We start from the raw sequence: 20921 nt of genomic DNA, 5'->3' as shown, positions 1-20921 counted from the left end.
ATGACCTTTTCAACTCTTGGACCAATATTACAAAAGCCACGTTATCATTTCTTCATTCATTTGATGCATTAGGAAGCAACTTAAATCCGAAAAGGAAAGCAAGCTCTGAATAAAGAATTTTCCAAGCTTTATAAATTTTGAATAATGAGATTGGACAATTTATTTTCAACACTGAAACAATTCTGGTTGTGCTCGAGCCTTTGTGAATCAAAAGTTCAACTGGATCAAATCTGATTTCAAGATCAGGAAGCACATAACAGGACAGCAGACAACTCCAACTTCTCATGGCAGATATGAATCCATTGCCTGTCTTCTTACTCCTCTTCCCTCCCAGCCTCACTCACTTTCTGCTATTTAATACTGTCTTTTGGTTGCTGTCACCTTGAACCAAAAGAACAGCCATGCGTGCCACTGCCTGTGTTTTCACACATACTTTGCCCATTTCTGTTGGCCTAATGTCTTAATTCCTAAAAAATCTCAAGGAGTCATTGTATTGTTAACAGCATATGGTACTTCAGACATTGTGCCAGCTAATGGGGAAGTAAAGAAAGCAAGATACATTTTCTCATTTATTATTCCTAGGGAAATTTTTTATAGGGGGCAACCAATACAACAGCTTTCTAGTTATTAGAAAGTTGAAATCTGACAGAATACAGAGAAACTAGAATGAGTTGGCATAAAAGATAGCTGGTTGGTAACAATGCAGGGGTAGCACAGGGCTATCGGCTCAGGGAGGCTATGGTTATATTGGTTATGGTACTGCTGGTGTGGGATGCAGCACATAACCAGTGAGTGGATCCACTCTCATGACTGTGAGAGAAGGGAGGCACTTCTATATTTAATTTCTTGCCTGACTCCCAACCACTCTCCTTATTGTGGTAGAATTTTCTCCTTAAACACCAATCAGGTAACACCTTTCTGCCTGAATAGTCTAGCCATTCCCTCAAACATGTGATGTGCTGTTTATGTTGCTTGGTCTTGGCATGTTGCTTATTGTCTGAAATGTTTTCTATCAGATGGAATTCAGCCATTTGAGGCCCTGAACCACACAGGCTCTTCTTTATGGAAGCATTATTAATATCCAAAAGCCAGTACTTATTTGTTTCCTCTGCTGGTCTCTCAATCCACTTCTCAGTCACATTGTGCTACATGGATGTGCTTAGGTGTCAGCCTCTGTCCATAGACTGTGAGCTCCAGTGGGCAGCACCGTACTTTTCGCCTCTGTTTCATATCCTCCCCGGCATCAGGCACATACTAGACTCTCAATAAATATTTAGTGAAACAGGAAGCTAAATATATTCTTTATATTATCTTTTGTATATTGTCAGAACTGTGTGGAGTTATAGTTTCTAGTGCTTTATCATTTAAAAAATGTGTCCATCCAGTTTTGGAAAGTGGGTGATTGTTAACTACTGCTAAGTATATACAAATTTTGAGATTCTAGATTTTTTTTTCATTGACTAATACTATCTCAAAACAGTATTCAATCGAGATGCTAGGGTTTTATTATTTGAACTTTTCTTTATGAATGAAAATTCCACAATAAAAATGGAAGGAAGACAATTCAGTTAGGAAAATAAGAACAGGTAGTAAATCCTATACTGATTTAAAAGGCAGTGATTGAAGCAGTCTTTTAAGATATATGCATTATATATCTGTTCAGAATTACTTGAGCAAAATAACAGGTCATACCTCTAAAAGGTATCAGCATCCTTCACATGCTGCCAGTTGGCCAAATGGCAGAGGCATTAGGACTTCCCGGGTCTGTTTCCTGTCTATGTGTGTGAACCTTTGTTAGTAGGAAAGACGCTTTTTCTCAGTATTCTCTTACTCACCAGTTGCCCCATAACTTTTTCTAGGTAGCAAGATGTCAACATCAGCATGTAAAAGAGCGTATAAAAATTATGATTGTTTTGACTGAACATAAGTAATTGAACGGACTCAAATGAAAACTACATGCAACTTATTTTTAGTTGCCTGTATGGATGGACACTATACATTATGTGATTGAATGATACAGAAATGTGATGACAGCCTGTATTACTCACAGAGAAAAATAAATTATAGCACTCATGATTGTGGTTCAATTCCACTACTGCTTCCTGACCAATGCTAACTCATATTTTAGGTCACATTTTTCTATAACATTTACTTAGGCTTAATACTGGCAAAGTTAACATTTTTATTTTATATCAGATGTTTGTGCTGAATTCTTTCTCTAGTTTCAGCCATTACAGCAGCCACACTGGAGTTGGATTGTTAAGCTTCTAAGAACTAACTCAACCTGACAACCTTAACTATAGTGTTGCGTAACTCAGAAAAGCCTATGCTAAAGGCTTTGCCATTTGTCTCAGTCAGTAAGATTTAGATCTAACTGACGAGATTTTGGGAAAGTTGAGTTTTACTCAGTTTCTGCAATGAACAAGCATTTCTTTAATTTTTAATTGTAAGACATTTCAAACAAGAAGTACAGAAAATTATATTCAAGTACTCATGGTCTTATACAGACGTTACCATTTTACCGAATTTGATTCAAACTTTTTGTTGTTTTATTTTGTTTTCAAACTTTTTTTTTTTTTTTTTTTGGCGGAACTGGGAATTGAACTCAGATCCTTCTGTTTGCCAGTCAAGCACTTATCCTACTGAGCCATCTCCTCAGCCCCCATCAAACTTTTTGTTGTTGAAGAGATAAAATATTTCAGATCCTGGTAAAGCCCCCAACTGTCAAGTCCTTTCCCTCCCTTTCCCATTGCCTAGAGGTGACTACTACACTGAAGTTTGTTGTATACTTCTCCAATATGCTTTTCTATTTTTCTATCTGTCTATCTATGTATCCATCCTAAATAACACATACTATTCTTTATTGTTCTTAGATTTTATATTAATGGTATCATACTTGAGTTATCATTCTGCAATTTGCTTTTCACTCACTACTGATTCTAGTATTTGTAGTTCAAATCCATATTGACTTATATAGAATTTCATATATAATCTATAGTCTACTTATTTGCTTACCTACTGACAAATAGTTAAATGCTTAAAATTTCTTGCTATTACAAAGAGTGTTGCATTGAATATCTTTTTGTTTTCCTTCACATATCCCTGATTCTCTTAGGAGTTGGGTAGGAGAAATTCAGATAGGCCTGAGGAATTCAAATTTAAAGGCTTATCAAATTTATCTCCAAAGGTATACCAATCTACATGGGGATTACTTCTAGTACCATGAAGACATAAACGTATGTGCATAAACATATACAAATAAAGCCTATCTATAGGGGGCCAGTTGTTTTGTAAGAATATGAGACAAGATAGAAAAAGATAACAATCTATGTCCATGTTCTTCCAAATTTTAATTAGGTGAGCACTAATACAAGCTTACAATATCTAATTCAAACAATCAGACTCATCAGGATACTGGCAGCACCATATATAGGTAGGGCAAAATTGTATACTGATTGGTGGCAATTCTTGTAACCTCCTTTCTTCAGGGTGGACAAAGGCATCCTAAAGACCTGCAATTGAGTCCCCTTGCTTTTATCTAAAATCATACTCATTCTCCACTGAAGTTCTAACTGAAAAGTTTTTGATTTTTAAAATAAGGAAATCAGAGTACACAGACAGGCAACATCACCAGAAACTCACATTGTCAAGGTAATAATGTTTTAAACAAATTAATCAGAGAAAACCTAGTTTTCATCAGTGGGTAACTTATCTTTTCTAATGTGTTCTCCTAAACCACACTGAAGTGCACTATGGTGAACAAAAATGTCTTACGTGTTGAAAACTCCTCTGAGGGACCAAAGTGGTGTGTGTGTGGGTTGAAAGAGCTTGTAAGAACACTGGCAAGTGTCCCATTTCCCACACAAATTATTGTGTCTTCAATGATTAGGAAATTATACAAGCTTGCTACCACACATTCTAAGGCAGTGGCTTGGAATACTAACTATACTGTGCTTTACCTGTCCTGATCACCTGAAGAATATGATATAATTTTACCTTAACTTTTTTACAGTGGTGATGTGAAGGAAGAAAAGAATTTACAAAAATAAACCACAATCAACTTCAAGGGATTTTGACATTCCACTTTCACCACAAGAACAGATGTTGTAGTACAGTGGTTTGCAATCACTGCGGGAAGCATGAACAAAATCCTGATTAATTGATGTGGGTGGAACGCAGGCGCTGGCAGTCAACGTGCTCCCTGGGCGATTCTTCTGTGCAGCCAAGGGTGAGAAGCACTGCTTTCTCTAAAGCTCTGGTTCTCACACTTTAGCACAGCCCGGACTCCTTTGATAAACAAGCTTCCACTTATCAGGGCTAGAACAGGGCCCAAGAATATGTATTGCTCACAGATTCTCAGATGCTGCTGGTTTAGAAATCATACTAAACCAAAGAAAGGCTGGGCGTGGTGCCCCACACCTGTAATCCCAGCACTGGAGAAGCTGAGCCAGGAGGACCACTGTGAGTTTTAGGTCAGCCTGCACTACATAGTGAGACTCTGTTTAGAAAGAAAGATTCATCCAACATCCATTATCTCTTTAAAGACATTTATACATGAGCTTCCACAGCATTCATATTAAACACTTTAGAGCAGCTGCAGGGGACCGGTGTGAGTACACAGCGAAAGGCGCTCTGAGCCTGCTGAAAGTACCCACGGACAAACTACCATCTCCTTAGCCCACCACGGCAGACGAAACTGATTTCACTACTGGTGATGCTGACTTCCAGCACTTACCCTATGCAGTCTCTGCGCAAACACGGCTTCGTGGTGCTCAAAGGACAACCATGCAAAATAGTGGAGATGTCAACTTCCAAAACCAGAAAGCACGGTCATGCCAAAGTACACCTTGTTGGAATTGATATTTTCATGGGGAAAAAATATAAAGATATTTGCTCTTCTATTCACAACACAGATGTTCCAAATATTAAAAGAAATGGTTATCAAAAACTAGTGAAGTCTGTGAAGATCTTAAGCTACCAGAAGATGAACTAGGCAAAGAAATAGAAGGAAAATATAATGCAGGTGGAGATGTACAGGTGTCTGTCGTGTGTGCCATGAGTGAAGAGTGTGCTGTAGCCATAAAGCCCTGCAAATGATGAGGACATGAGACATGAGCAGACTGGTTAGGTCTGGATCAACTGAAGATATAAAATTTGATTCTAATTGTCACCAAAGCTATGGCCTCCATAAGCAACCTCATATTCTCTCTGTCTCTCTCTCTCTCTCTGATTGTGCTGGGTTTGTTTTTCAGGCAGTTGGTAACTTTTTAAAATCAGGCTGCACAATTTTCTTTTTTTTTTCAATTTCATCGGTGTCTTTCCTATAACATTCATGTAGTTTTCAGTGTGTAAGTTCAAGAAATAGGCACCTCAGCAGATGTGATTTGTCTGAGGAAATCATTCCGAAGTTTTACTTAAGAGATTAATAAAACAGGGTTTTAAATCAGACAATGTAGCATCTAGTGATATTGAAGTACCATATTTAAGTTGAATTGTTCTGCATTAGTTGTAGATTTAATGTCACAGAAGATTGTGGATTGGAATTGTAGATGGTGGAGTAGAACTGTCAGTTTCAGTCTGTGTGTGACAAACACAAATCTTTAAACAAAAGTCATGTTATCAGAATGTTATTTACTTTGATGGCCATGTGCCACCACATATGCTAATACTATTCTTTGTAAAATGTTACCCAACTAAATATAACCATAGAGTGGTTTTAGTATCTGCTTATAGTTGACAGAAGGACATTGAACTGTTTGATAAACACGAACGAGTCGATTATAAAGAATATAAGGACACTGGCAAAGGAAGTTACTAAGACTGCTTTTTAATTTGAGATCTTTATAATCAAAAAAGTAGGAAGAGACTTTAGTTGTATTTTGCCTTTTTTGTCTCTTAGCCTCCATCTCCCAACAGCATCTATAGAAAACAATTTAACTGGCTGTAGTCTATTCAACCAGTCAATTGGTGACAGCTCACTATTAATTGTTGATAACTGAAAGGATCACCTGCTTTCATTTTTTTTTTTTTTTGCGGAACCAGGGATTGAACTCAGGCCCTTGCGCTTGCCAGGCAAGCACTTATTCTACTGAGCCATCTCCCTGGTCCCGTGGATCACCTGCTTAACAGGGTACCGTACGTGCAGTATTCTTTCCCCAATCGCATTGATGCACGTTGATATTTATCAGTAAATGCACATTTCTAATCAGTCTAAGTAGAATTTTATGTGTTAAATATTTGTTAGACTAAAACTGGGAATTCTTAAATTAATATAAATTTTTGTCTTCAGTTAAATTTGTGCACATTTTTGTCTAAAGTGAAATGAAAGTGAATCACGGGAAAAAAACTTCAGCTAAATGCCATTTTTTTTTTTTTTTTGTATAGGATTAGTTAGCAAATAAGTTCCTTTAGGAGGCAATCTATGCTCATTGTTCAGAAAAACACTATATATATATATATATATATATATATAAATATAATTTCTTAAGACTTTAAATCTAGTAATATCTATTTGAGCAAAGCAAATTAGAAGTGGTGAATTAGGTTCTTCCTAAAACCATAGGAGATTCAGCCACCTATATGATCAAACAGCATTTACAGAAAACAATTTAACTGGCAGTAGTCTATTCAACCAGTCAGTTGGTGACAGCTCACTATTAATTGTTGATAACTTAATTAGCTAACTGGATATAAGGTCTTTCGCAGTTAACCAAAGCTCAGTCACTGTTATTAAACTCTACATTGGTTTGTTCTCTTCAGCCCAGTGGAGCTTCCTAGTCCAAATTTATGGTCTCCTACAAATGTTAATTAGCACATGGCATCCTAACTGAGGGTTGGCAACTTTCTTGTATAAATAGACAGCAACTACCTTTGGCATTGTAGGTAATATAGTCTCTCTTGCAGGTACTCGGTCTGCCCTGGGAGACTGAGCGCAGCTAGAGACAAAATGTAAATGTACAGCTTCTGCTGAGTTCCAGTAAGACAAGTTGAGGGCTCCTTTGACACATGGGCTGGTATTTGTTAATTCCTGCTCTAGAGATGTTCATGGCTAAACTGTTTGGCATGTACCCTTCCAGATGTTTTATTGTTTATATTTTAGCTTATCACTGTTATACCTGTATGCTCATATAAAACATATGTATATAATATGTACATAAATATACTTTTTACTTCTTTTTATTTATTTATTTTTTATTTATTTTATTTGTGTGTGTGTGTGTGTGTGTGTGTGTGTGTGGCCAGCTCAGCCCACTGGGAGCGGGGCTGGCTGGCATGCGGTGCTGGGGGATTGAACCGCGGTCCCTGTGCATTTGCTAAGCTTGTTCCAAGTAGGTGCTTTAGACCACTGAGCCATCTCACCAGCCCTTTACTTCTTTTTAAGTGGAATCACTTGTGAGGTGAAATTCTTATGCATTAGTTTGGCAAAGTGTGATAGAAGGAAATAGGAATTTTCTCACGTTATCTACATTTTAACCAGGAGTATTTGTAATTAGTAAAAATTGGTAGAAATCCAAGGGTCTATCAAGAAGGATTAATATTATTATGTATTTAGTACAGGGTCTACAGGGTCTCACTACACAGATCGGACTCGTAGTGATCCTTCCTGTTTTTTAGCCCCACAAGTGCTGGGATTTCAGGGGCATGCCACTACACCCCGTCTCAGCCTGCCCTGGGGGTGGGGCCCGCACTGCCGACCTGGAATCAAAGCCCCAGCCCCTGAGTCTGCCTAAGCAGGTGCTTTAATCTGCTGAGCTATCTGGCCAGCCCCAAGGGGTATTATTTAAATAAATGTGGAAGACATTTAATGGAATACTGTACATATGTTAAAAGAAATAGAATGCTTTTATGGAAAGATGTTCAGAGTATACTAGTAAGAGATAATTAAGTTGTAAAACATAAAAATCATTTAAAAAGCATAATTAACAGGAGAGTAATTAGAATTTGTTGCTTTCTTAAACTGTAAAGGAAATCTTTATTTATTTATTTGGTAGAGTCTCACTACAAAGCTCAGACTAGTAGTGATTCTCTTTGACTCAGCCTCCCATGTGCCACCATGCTCAGCTTTAGTGGCTGGCTTGGCATGGGGCCAGCACGGTATGTGATGCTGGGGATCGAACCCAGGTCCTTGTGCTTGCCAGGCAGGCACTTAGACGACCAAGCTCTCTTCCCCGGCCCGAATTTCTGGTTTTATATATTTTAAAACCTACTATATAGCCTGTTTATTCATGTAAAACATTGAGAACAGTTTATTATCCACTGATAGGACACTATGTTTTATTCTTAAGTGATTTAAAGTTTTCACACATGAACTCTTACATCAGTGCATTGCTTTTTGCATTTTGATTTTCAGAGTTTGAAAACGTACTTTCCTGAATATTGCGATCACTTGGGAACAACAGGTTATTGTTCAGAGAATCTGGTTACCAGGCACAATCACAATTTAGTACAATTGAAGATGGCAGCTTTTACAAAACTGCTATTAGCAGGAACAGAGAAAGAGGAGGATGTAAATATGTACTGCACAGAAATCTCTGTTGCTCTCTGCCTGTGATTTCCCATTCTCACCTGTGGGCGAATTTTAAGAACTCTCTGAGTTAATGGCAATATATTTTGGTATGGAAAATGAATGCATTATTTAAATTATAAAATTGGAATTAATGCAAAAGGAGGCTTGTTAATGTTTTTAATGCCATGGCAACTGCAAATATTCATTTTTTGATGTCTATTTTGAGGACCTGGAACAAGGCTTTTAATCAATGTATTATACATCAAATTGATACTGTTAACATCTGATTATTCAAATTAATAAAATATTCATAGAGAAATGTCCAAAGTTTTATATTTCTCAGACTCATGCACCCCCTGCCCCCACTAATTATCATGCCTAGAAGCTTTTTAGTGAGAGCAGCAGTCATCAGGCTGACGGAACCTGACAGGCCAGCAAGTCCCAATTACACTTGTGCTCTGTGGCACTTTGATGTCCAGGAAACGAAGAGAGATAGGGGCAAATTGGGCAGCCCATTATGTTAATGACTTGATTTAATCCAGCCACTAAACTTGATGTAGCCTGTTAAAAAAGATGCTAACACTAATTATACCACTTTGGAAAGGAAAGGAGGGGACAAGCATTTCATAGAGAAAAAGTGAAGCTCATAAATGTTGTAAATGGAATGAAACAAAATGAAGTAATCTATGATTAATTATAGATCATAGACATGAAGGAAAGGGAAAGAACCAATATGTTGAAGTCCTGGGATATCTATGAGATTCCTTTTAAGGATCAGCATTTCTAAGATATAACCATGAGCTGTCAGATTCTGTAACACACAGAAGCTGGATGATCTTAAATTGCTTACACAGTATATTAGAGAATTCAAATTTTATCTTATAATTAGCATAAATGGCATTTATCTAAGACATTACTTTTATTCCTATTTTTGCCACACTACAGAGGTAATTTTTAAAAAGTCTATAAAGTGGGAATAACTGTAAGTAAGTTCATCTAATTACTTTCTAAGTTTGTGTATTTATTCTTTATATTGTTGCAGTATCTTTTCAAATGCAGTGCAAGACTGCAATGCCCCAAAGGTTCGGAGTCTATTCCTTTTACTCATTGTTCTAATTCCAAGCCTTAGAATTAGGCTTAGAACATTGCAAATAAATAGCTAATCTCCTTCCGCCATTCATTAAAATGACACAGAAGTGACACAGTAGTCCCATGTACTTGGGAGGCTGAGGCAAGAGAATTACTTGAGTCCAGGAGTTTGAGGTAGCCTGAGCAACATGGTGAAGTCTTGTCTCAAAAAAAATAAAAAAATAAAAGAAATATGGAAAGGCAGTGCTATGGTCTGTGCCCACCTTTGCAGCCTCTTCTCCCGGGATCCCCATGTGGACCAGGACAGAGTCAGGCCATCCAAAAGCCCTTTCGGAATCTCAGAACAGTCCATATTTCACATTCTCTCAAGTTTACATGAGATTTTTTTTTCTTCTTCTTTTTCTTTTGTGGTTGTTCCTCTGGCCTATAAAGATACCTTCCCACTTTTCTCTGACTCCTATGCTCCAGAATTTGGTTCAGGCTTTACTAATTCTAGGAAGTCATCCTTGATCAAGGTCCCCACTTTGGCACCTGTCCCCTGGTGCTCCCAATAGGATTCTGTGCTTTCCAGTCCCCTAGCATCAGGACCACCCCTTACTTCAGTTGCTCAAGACACTAACATGAAAAAGGGCACCATTTTCACACACCCACACATATATTAATTTGTCTCTAGATAAATGCTACATAAATAGTTGTTACACTGGATTGTCTAATAAACAATGATAATAAAAACAAGTGAAAGTTCAGTTACTGGGTGATGAATTTAGCAGGAATAGCTCAGCCTCCTGTGTGCAACAAGCAATAAATTATAACTGCATACTCACTGCCAAGTGGTAGGCAGCTCCATTTCCTGAAGATCATGGGAAGCTATGCTCAGGGTATGTCTACACCAACACAAGTATGGCTCGGGCAGGGGAGTGGTGCCAGGGTGACAGGGAAGCAAAAGCACCACACACTGCACAGTGCAGCAGCAGCCCCACATTAATCAGACGCTCAGAATTTAAAGGTTATGCACCTCAGCCCAGGTGCCTCCCCTGAATCTGTAGATATGACGGTAATGATTGACAGGATGTTGAGCCATCTCAAGGGCATGCCAGAATTCACTCTGATCTTAACTACATGTATGAGATGGAGTGTTTATTCATGATCCTTTATTATAGTTTGACTAGGGTGGAGGTGACTGAAGGTCAGGGTGGGGATCTAACACACATGTGCTCTTGCCTACAGTATCAGAGATTACCTGATGCTCTTGTTAAGTAATTCTCTACTTCTCTGAAGACAGTGTAAAGAGGAATGGGACTGTAGTGCTGTTTAGAATTAAATGAGTGGGAGAGCGTGACTTTCTCAGCTCCACTGTTCTTAACTTGTGAGATGCAATGCTTTTGGGAATATTTTTATTTAAGGTTGCTTGCATCCACAGATACATGAAAGCTAACTGTTAAGGGTGTTTACTCCACAGACTAAGTTCTCTGAGGGGAGAGACTGCTTCTTATATCTGCCTAACACAGGGAATATGCACATGAATGAAAAAAAAAACAAAAAACTGCTGTGAGGAGATAGTAGGCTGAATTTACCTAGTATATACTAGGCAGTCAGTAATACAATCTGATATAATCTGGACCTGAAACGTCTCCCAAAGGCTTGGTCTCCATAGGTCATTAGGGAAATGTGTCCTCTTTCATCCCTGATTATGAGATGAATGAGCTTCTTTTGCCTGGTGCTCCTGCCATAATGTGCTGCTTTGTGACAGGCCCAAAAGCAACAGGGCCAATCTGTCACGGACTAAACAGACACTAAACCAGAACTGTGAGCCAAAATAATCCATTTGTTTCTGCAAGATGATTACCTCTGGTACTCTGTTACAGCAATAGAAAGCTAACCTACACAGCTTACTTCTTTTAAGAGTATGCCTCATTGTCCTGAGATTTCAACCCACTGTGGTTACTACAGAGGAGACAAACTAACAAACTACAGGTATTTTTAGGCTTAAACAAGGGTTTATGACACAATAATCCAACAAAAATTGATACTATCAATAATCAGACAAAATGACACTCTGTTCTTGACAGAGTACAATAAAAAGACAACATCGTCTTTGTAGTATTCTTACCAAATCTGATCTCGAGAAAACACCAGATGAATCCAATTTGAAGGATGTTCTATGATATAAATAAATAGCCTAGTTTTAGTGTTAGGAAAGACCAAAACAAATGCTGAAGAATCACTGCATATTAATGAAGGCTAAAGGGACATGGAAACAAAATGCAGTATGTGATCTGGATGGGATCTTAGACCAGATCAAAATGCTACAAATTATACTACTGAGGTAGCTGGAAAATTTTAATGAGAACTATAGGTTACTATGATAAGGTAAAATACTTTGTATGTTTGGTCTTTGTCCAGTATTCTGGAAAACAGCTCATTCCTGAAACCCTTGGGGCCTTTGGAGTGAGAAGGATGTCTTTTGCATGCTAATAAGGTGACTGATGGCTGAAAGATCATCCCTGGAGAGATCACGGTAAGATGAAAGGGTTGGGACTTGCAGCTCACACCGCTAACCTCTTGGAGAAGGGCTGAGGGTTAAATAGATCATCAATGTGCAATGACTTAATCAATCATACCTCTCTAATGAAGCCTCCATTAAAGCCTCAAAGGAATGGTTGGAAAGCTCTGAGATAGCCAAATACAGAGCGGTTCCCAGGGGGTGACACACTACTCCTTCGCACACACTGTCTTATGTATTCCTTCATCTATGTTCTTTGTAGTAGCCTTCACAATAAACCAATAAAAGTAGATCAGTGACTTCTCTGAGTTCTGTAATCCATTTTCACAAATTAACTGAACCCAAGGTGAGGATCATGGAAATCTGAATGTGCAGCTAGCTGAGTGGCTGGACAGGAGTACAGGTTAACTAATTTGGAGTTAACAATGGCATCTGAAGGGGAGACAATCTTGTGGGACTAAGCCCTGAATGTAGGATATGATGCTACTATCTGGAGGTAGGTAATGCTCTGGCATTAGACAGTGCTACTACCTCTAGGAAGTGGCAAAATGTTAACAATATGTGAATCTGATAAATGGTATATAAAAGTGCTTTGTATCACTTTTTAAAAAGTGAATATGAATTTATTTCACAATAATCTTCAATTTAACCTGTTAAGAAACTGGTCAATACATTCTACTGAAAGAACTTTTATTTATTTTACTTTTTTGGACTGGGGATCAAACTCAGGACCTTGTGCTTGCCAGGTAGGCACTCACATCACTGAGCTGGCCCCGAAAGAACTTTTAAAAGTACATGGGAACCGATTAATGACTACTGAGGCAGAAGAATTGTTTAAGTGGTATTCACACTTTGGGGATAGCATCTAAAAATCATTATAGGAATTCACATTTTAGACAGGAAATAAAGACTGTAGCAAAGTAACACAAGTAACTTTTCCTGAAATAACAATAAAGAGCCTCAGTACTACACAGAGAGACAATAAACATGTATCAGAATTAGCTAAATATTTCAGAGAACTAGTTCCTACTACTCAGGCATCTTTGTTCTACTTTAGGTAAGAGCAATGTATAATTTCACAGAGATGCTAGCAATACTGCCAATGTGCACATGGTTCTGTAGGTCTAAGGCAAGACCTCTCAGCCCTGTACATACATGTTTCAAGTTAGACAGTTCTCATTGTGGGTTCTGAACACTGCAACATGTTAAGCAGCAATCCTGATCTCTGCCCGTTGGATGCCTGTAACAGACAATGTCTGCAGACATTATCAAATATCCCTTGGGTAGCAAAAGTGCTCCGAGCTAGAATCACTGATCTGAGAGTGTATAATTCAGATCAAAAATTTCCACACACTTAATGTTAATTTTAGGTAATGAGTAGTGTTTAGAAAATAGAATTAGATATTGCACTGCCTCCCAGTATCTACTAATGGATATTAGTATCTACTAATGAATAATATTCAAGCTGTTTAGCCTGTGTACTGTAACTGAGGCTTTCTGTCCTTCCTATTGAAAGGCAGCTCTTGGTGCATCAGGACTTAAGCACACAATGCACATTTCCTTATATGAGAAGTGCACGTGACTTTCTGCACATTTCTGACATGTCACATTTATAGTGGGACATGCCCTGTTGTGTGCAACTTGATGAATGGTGCATGTCAGATAGAGACAGACAGTCCATAAGCTGTATGTGGCTACTTACATCTCTTGCCTTGGTTTTGGGTATTTTTGCATGACTGTCTTTGGGCAAGAAGCATGCAGAGAAATTCAGCCCAAAAGTATTAAAAGAGGAACAGCAGCCCATGAGAAAGGGAGGGAAACGGGCAGGCCAGCCCATGGGCATAGCTTCCATGATGTCTCATAAAAAAATTCACTCCAAATTTCTCTTTTCCCTGAATTCCCTTAATTAGTAAATAATTGTAAGCCAGGTCACCTTTTTTCTTGAGATCTATTTTGTTTTACTAATCTGAAAAAAATGAGGATAGTCTAGATATTAGTTAAATATTCTTTAGTTCCAGTGTATTAATATGATATAATTACTGATATTCTAGTTTTTACAAGAGGTGTGAGTGCTGACTGCAGATTGACAAGGTAAATATGTCCCTGGATATCAGGTTAGAGACCTCTAGACTGATTCATTATGTCATTTCTTATTTTTTTGTTCAAAAGGCTAAATCATACAGGCAATCAAAAAACCTGAAGAAATTTTGATAGATGAGAAAGCAATGTTTGAATCAAATATGCACACCTACGAAGAATGGAAGATTGCTAGTAAAATGGTGAGATTCTTAATTTTATTTGTGAACCTGACTAGGTAATCAAACATTTGGTCCAATATTATTCTGAATGTAGATGTTTCTGGTGAAATTGATACTTCAATCAGTACAGCAAGTCAAACAGACGGCCCCCCTCACATAGGTAGGTCAAGTCCAGTTAGCTGAAGACCTGACTAGAACACAAAGGCTCAGTAGGAGGGATTCCTCCTTCGTGACTCCTTTGATCTGGGTCACGGTTCTTTTCTGTCTTCACACTCAGACTGGCTCTTTGTGGTTCTCAAGCCTGCTGGTTTCTTCACATCACTGATTCTCTGACTTTGTCAGGCCCATGGACTCTGCCCATCACTACACCATCAGTTCTCCAGAGTCACCATCTTGCAGCCTCCAGAACTTAAGACTTCTCAGTGTGCAAAATCACAGGAGCCAATTTCTTTAATAAATCTCTTCTGATGTCTCTTTGTCTCTTTATCTTTCCTATGGTTTTAGTTTGTGGACACAAAACTAAACTCACATACATTGTCCCACTGATATTATTACCTAATTGTCCTAATGAAAAGGAAGAGAATTTCATTCACTGGATTGATAAGATTGTTTTGCAATTTAATATGTAACTAAGCAAAACATTAAATTTAATTGAACTGAATACTGTAATTAAGTCTTTAGGCAACTGTATATAACATTTTTTACTTATCAATTCTGAACAATAAGAACTGCATATATCAGGCTGCCAATTTAGATGATATTACAGGTAAAAAGTATATAATAATAGTAATAAAACTTTGGACAGGTGGAATGTTTGTATTTATAAAACAAAAACAACTATACATCTCTATTTCATTAAGGCATCTGTGATAATGTTCTATTCTATGGTTTTTGTTTTGCAAAGATATTAAGCTAAGAACATGTAAGAGAAGAATTAACAGAAGCACTGCAATTGTTACCAACAAAACAGAAATTCTTTAAACAGAATTTCTGCTTTTAATCATTGCAGGAAAAACAGTACAAATGAACAGAAAAAGCTAAAGTTTTAACTTTACTCACATTTATTTTACAAAAGCTTGCCCTTTTCTACAATAAACAATGCCCTGGTAGACATATGGTATGCTTGTCATATCTATTTAAAATAAAATTCTCTTCTCAAATTTTCAATGCACATACTACTTCATAATAATGTGTATAAAACCAGGCAACAAATACCTGCACAAGATTAGTTATTTTCTGATAAGGTTTAATTTTTTGTCAGAAATGAAATAAAAGTTTATCAGCAGACATTCTTAGACATGGGTAGACTATGAATTTTTTTTTAGACTATGGATTTACATTAGGCAAACTATCATACCTTTGAATACAATACTGTACTTTGAATTTTTCAAAGTTCAGATATGGCCAGGCGCAATGGTGCACAACTCTAACCCCAGCACTCTGGAGGCTAAGGCAGGAGGACTGTCATGAATTTGAAAGCAGCATGGACTACACAATGAACTCAAGATCAGCAAAAACTACCCTGTCTCAAAAGACAGAACCAGAACCCAGAGCCCAGGCCTGGTGTGTGAGTGAGACAATCTGGGACCGTCAGATCCTGATTCTACCCGGTGTGTGAGTGAGACAACCTGGGGATGCCGGGTTCTCATTCGACCCACAGCCCAGGCCCAGCGTGGAATATGCAGCAGAACTCCCTGCAAAGAGGCTAGAGACAAGAACCACCCAGCTGATTCAGGAACAGAACATCTTGCCAGAGTGGCACAGAGGGTTCACCTCCAAGGGCTGCAATGGGAAGAAGTGCAGCACAGCAACCAGATCCAAATCACACCCAACTGGACGATATTGAACTTGGTAGATCCAGACCTGGTGCTAAGGTACTAACTCTATCTAAGCTCTACACCAAAGGTCTGAAGACAGTGCTGTAGAAAATGACAAAGAGAAGGAAAAAAATGTAGTCTCAGGCCCTGAGCCCACCCAGAACAAATGCAGAAGACACTAGCATAGAAAAAAATTGGAAATTACACACCTGAAATCTCTGAAATAATAATGTCTGAAGAAACAACTGCAGAAAGGTATAGAGGAAATCAGATCAGAAATAATTTCTGAAGTAAAAAAAGAAATGATAACTATAATGAAAGAAGTACTAAGTGTTTCTAAAGAAGACACTGATAAAAAATAAAGCAGAATATAAAAATGATGGAATCCTTGAATAAGCAATATAGGAAAGAAATAGAATACATGAAGCAGATCCAAAGTGATATAAAGGAATTTAAAACCTCAATCACAAGCTGGAAAAACGGTTTGGATGAAAGTGAGAATAGACTTTCAGACCTTAAAGACATCTTTGCAGTTAGTGAAAAAGAAAAGATCTCTTAAAAACAAGTATGATGCAGGAAAAAATAATTCAATACCTGCAAAACAATGCAAAGATGAACAACGTGAGACTAATAAGCATCAATGAGAACGAAGGAGTCAATACAAATGATAGAAAAAGAATATGGATGGATATAATAGCAGAAAACTTCCCAAATATGGAGAAACTATCTGACATTCAGGTAACCGAAGCACACAGAACTCCAAATAACATCAACCCAATTAAAATCACACCCAGACATATAATAATCAAGATCCCAGAAATTCAGTATAGGAACAGTATACTAAGAGCTTCTAACGAAAAGAAACATCACATTTAAAAGAAAACCCATCAGAATAATGGCAGATTTCTCTTCACAAACCATCAAGGCAAGAAGAGCATGGAGCAAAGTACTTCAAGTCTTACAAAAAAACCAAATTGAAACCCAGACTGATATACCCTGCAAAACTCTCTTTCAAGTATAATGGAGAAGTGAAAATCTTCCATGACAAAGAACAACTTAACAATTTCATGATGACAAAGCTAAACCTATACAGACTACTAAAAGATGTTCTGGAGAGGGAGCAAAATGACCACAACTCCATGAATGAGAATGGAAAGAACGCACCAAATAGGGCAAACAATTAAACACAGGAGAATAAGAGGTATACAAAAGCAGTCTTTCAGTTATTCTTTTGTATACAGCAGCAAGATACTTCCATCAGCATACTCTACAAATGGACTTCTCCTGCACCCTATGGGTTATGATTTTGTCTGGGTCTATAGGGTGGATATCAAGGAAATAGCAGTAGCTCGGTCCCACAAGTGACACTTGACTACCAGTAAGTGTTATGGACATTATCCATGTCCACAACACACTAGAACTTTGTGTGATATCCTATCCCCAAACTGTTAGAAGTGCTGGTCATTCATTTGTCATTCTAATATTTATCTTACATTTTATTCTTAGTAGTTCTTTACTATTGTGAAAACTTTTTCTTAGTTCAATTGTTTTGAAACATTTAATTTTTAATTAATTAGTATTTAATTTTCTGAATATTGCTTAATCTTAATTTTTGCTTTAAGATTTATAGTATATATCTGACTTACAATCTATTTAAAAGACATGGTATGTTATTTTCTCCTACTATTAGAAACTTTAAAAAGTATATTTCCATTTTCCATTGATTTTATATTACTTCTTCCTTATCTTTTACACACACACACACACACACACACACACACACACACATATACACACACACGAAAAAAATGTGTATAACCCGACATAAGATTGATACTGTTTCATAGAAGTCTTTAATGACCTTTTAAATGGGTTCATCTAATATATTTTACATAGTCCTGGATAACTATTATTTTGAGAGCTCTTTATTCTTCATCCAGGAGCATACAGCAACTTCTCTTGCTTTCTGAATTATGCTCTTTATTATTTCCTTTTTTTTTCTCTGAAGAGCATCTATATCCAAAGTAATATTTTGATGGATTGCTCCTTGTATATGTTTCTTGATTAGTCCCCAAGGACGAAGACTTCTGTTATATGGTAATGGGGTGATACAAAACAGGTCATATTATAGTGACATTTTAAGCCTTGTCATTGTAAATTTTCAATTTGATTTCCCATCCAAAGGACAGAGGTTTCTAAAATGCTCACTTGAGTCTGCAATTTAACATCAATTTCTCTTTGAATTTTCCAACTTTCATCAGCAGTTCTTATCCAATTGTCTACAAAGTGATCAGTTTGTACTAAATGAACTAATGCCACAGAGCCAGTGGCTGTGCTGGCTATCAACAGCACCAAGGAAGTTATCCCTGCTATAGTTAATCCTAGCATCCTCTTGGTCTGTTTGCTAAATCTTTTAATTAAGTTCTCTACCAAGAGGGAATTGGGTGAATGATACCAAGGCTCAGTTAGATTGACAGGAAGTCAAACTGCAGGCATTCTGCTCATGATTATTACTGTGGAGTGGCTAGAAAGACGTTCAGGCATGATGCCATGGGTTAGATAACAATTAGTACATGAAAACATATTTGGTTGCCACTCTACCTTCCCTATCAGTAATACATGAGGATCATAAACACATGTATTTACTTTCATGTATTTATGGTCTTGCAATACTACTTTGAGGGGTCAGGGAGATGGCTCAGTGGAACAAGGGCTTACCTGGCAAACGCAAGGGCCTGAGTTCAATCCCTGGTTCTACCAAAAAACCCCCAAAAAACAAAAACAAAAACTACTTTGACCTTTCCTCCATTTATTGACTGCAGATGCCCAGTATGCAGCTGTCCAGCATGGAAGCTGTCTAGCTTCCATAAAGTATGTTGTATGGGCCCAGTTTTGCCACTCACAATAAGTCTGGGGATGGGAGGATTGAGGCCTCTACCTGACCATGTAACATCGGACAAGGCCTCTGAGATCATGATATAGTGGGAGGAGTCTGCAAAAGAAATCTTGTGCCAGGGGCCAGGGATATAGCTCAGTGGCGTAAATGCCTGCCAGCCAAGTGCAAGATCCTGAGTTTGATCCCTGGTACTGGAAAAAAAAAAAAAAAAAAAAAAAAGAAAGAAATCTTGTGCCAATCTCGATCTTTCCCTACAAGGAATCCTGCAGGGGACCAGTCTATGAAGGAATAATTAAATTTGTGTGTAGCTCATCCATCGTATGGATCTCTGCAAGTCTGCCATGGGCCCAAATCACCTGCCTCAAAGTGAGGGGCATGAGCTTCTGGAATACAGATAGGAATGTTAGGTTTAAAATTTCTTACAATGTTGCCCTCTGTGGGAATAGAACTTAAAGTTAATAGGGCAAATTGTCCTTCAGACAACTGCACTTTCCATGTCTGATCCTTAAGATGCATACAAGGGTCAGAATCTTTCTGTAGATGGGCTACACGCAAGGGTGGAAATATAAAATGAGATGCGATATTAGCTTGGTCTGTTATTGTAAATGCATTAAAATTTGTGGGCCAGGCAGAATAGTATATGTGGGGGTATTGCTCTCTATAGAATGGAAAATTTCTGGGGGCCTGTCCACCCATGTAAGTGGTCTAAGTAAGGGTGGATTAGGCATACAGGCCCAACATTCCTCTCCCTGAGCCAGGGGAATATATACTGTAGCTGCTCGGAGAGCAAGCATAGCAATGAAAGGATTTTCAGGTGATGGAATCAAATCCTGGCAGTCAACAAGGTGGTGCGTCTCACAAACGGTCTTTAGGGCTTCCCATGACAGTGGTTGATGTGCTATTAGGTCCGTTGCTTGAGGTTTGGGCAGAGGATCAGACATGTTGCACCCATGTGTTGGCTATTATCCACGGAACTGCTCCAGTGGGCAGTGGCAAGGCCTCTTCTGTTGTTGGAGATGAGGCTTGCTGATACTGAGGCAATCAAAATTGAGGGGTTGAAGTCTCTTGGTGTTTCTGAGTGATGAGGATCCGTCACAGAGCTGACTGGTCCATGGGCGCACACATCGGGATGCAATTCATGTTTCTCCGTCTCCTCTAAATTCGTCAAGCAAGGTCCAGTGGATCGCCTGCATGTGATTCTAGTTAGTGGTCATTGTGTTAAGAAGGTTTCATGTTGCGGCCACGTTGAGTGTCAATTGTAGGAGTCCCTTCCAGATTCTTGTCTTGGTCCAAGAAGTCAGTATTTGTAATGGGGGTGGGGTGGGGTGGAGATAGCTCAGTAGAATAAGCAAAGCACTTGCCTGGCAAGCACAAGGTCGTGAGTTCAATCCCTCCATTCAATGATCTCAGTGGGTCCTCCAACTGATATAGGGGGAAAATGCAGCTCCTGACCTGAAAGGTACCTGGGACGAGTTCATGTTCTCTAAAACCAAAGAATGAATTTTAGGAACAAACAGAGGTTACAAGCAGAATACATTTACTGGAGGAAAGAAAGCTCCTGTCCAAGAGAGGGACAGAAAGGGGACCCATGTGGGTGGTCCCCCCTCTTTATTATTTCCTATAAGCTATGTCTGGAAGTATTAGAATATTTCGAGTTTGTTTAACTGGAAAATATTTTACTTTTAGTTTTCAAAAGTATGTTTGCTAAGTATAAAATTCAAAGAGGCCAGATCTGTTTTTTTCCTTTCTTTTAGTCCTTTAATTAGTCTAGTTTCTTACACCTTTGGTCTTTTTTTTTTTCCTTTCTAATGTGGAATAAGATGGTATTTAATTTTGTTCTTCCATAGCTAAT

General features: G+C 38.1%; 1 protein-coding gene and 1 pseudogene across 3 annotated transcripts in view; one reads left to right on the top strand and one right to left on the bottom strand.

Annotated features, from left to right (window-relative positions):
- Rpgrip1l (RPGRIP1 like) overlaps positions 1–20921 on the bottom strand; it is a 112876-nt gene that overhangs the window by 24960 nt on the left and 66995 nt on the right. Inside the window, exon 23 of one of the 3 annotated variants that reach the window (XM_023721762.1) lies at positions 11706–11754. The exons of the other annotated variants lie outside the window; for them this stretch is intronic. Within the exon in view, the coding sequence (XP_023577530.1) occupies positions 11706–11754 (49 nt within the window). The remainder of the gene's footprint in view (positions 1–11705; positions 11755–20921) is intronic. 3 annotated transcript variants of the gene reach the window in all.
- Positions 4163–5097, top strand: LOC105742935 (annotated as a pseudogene).

Source organism: Octodon degus, unplaced genomic scaffold, assembly GCF_000260255.1.
Source record: "Octodon degus isolate 3935 unplaced genomic scaffold, OctDeg1.0 scaffold00085, whole genome shotgun sequence".
Lineage (NCBI taxonomy): Eukaryota > Metazoa > Chordata > Mammalia > Rodentia > Octodontidae > Octodon > Octodon degus.
The sequence above is the reverse complement of the archived record's forward strand: the minus strand, read 5'-3'. Positions and strand labels throughout refer to the sequence as shown.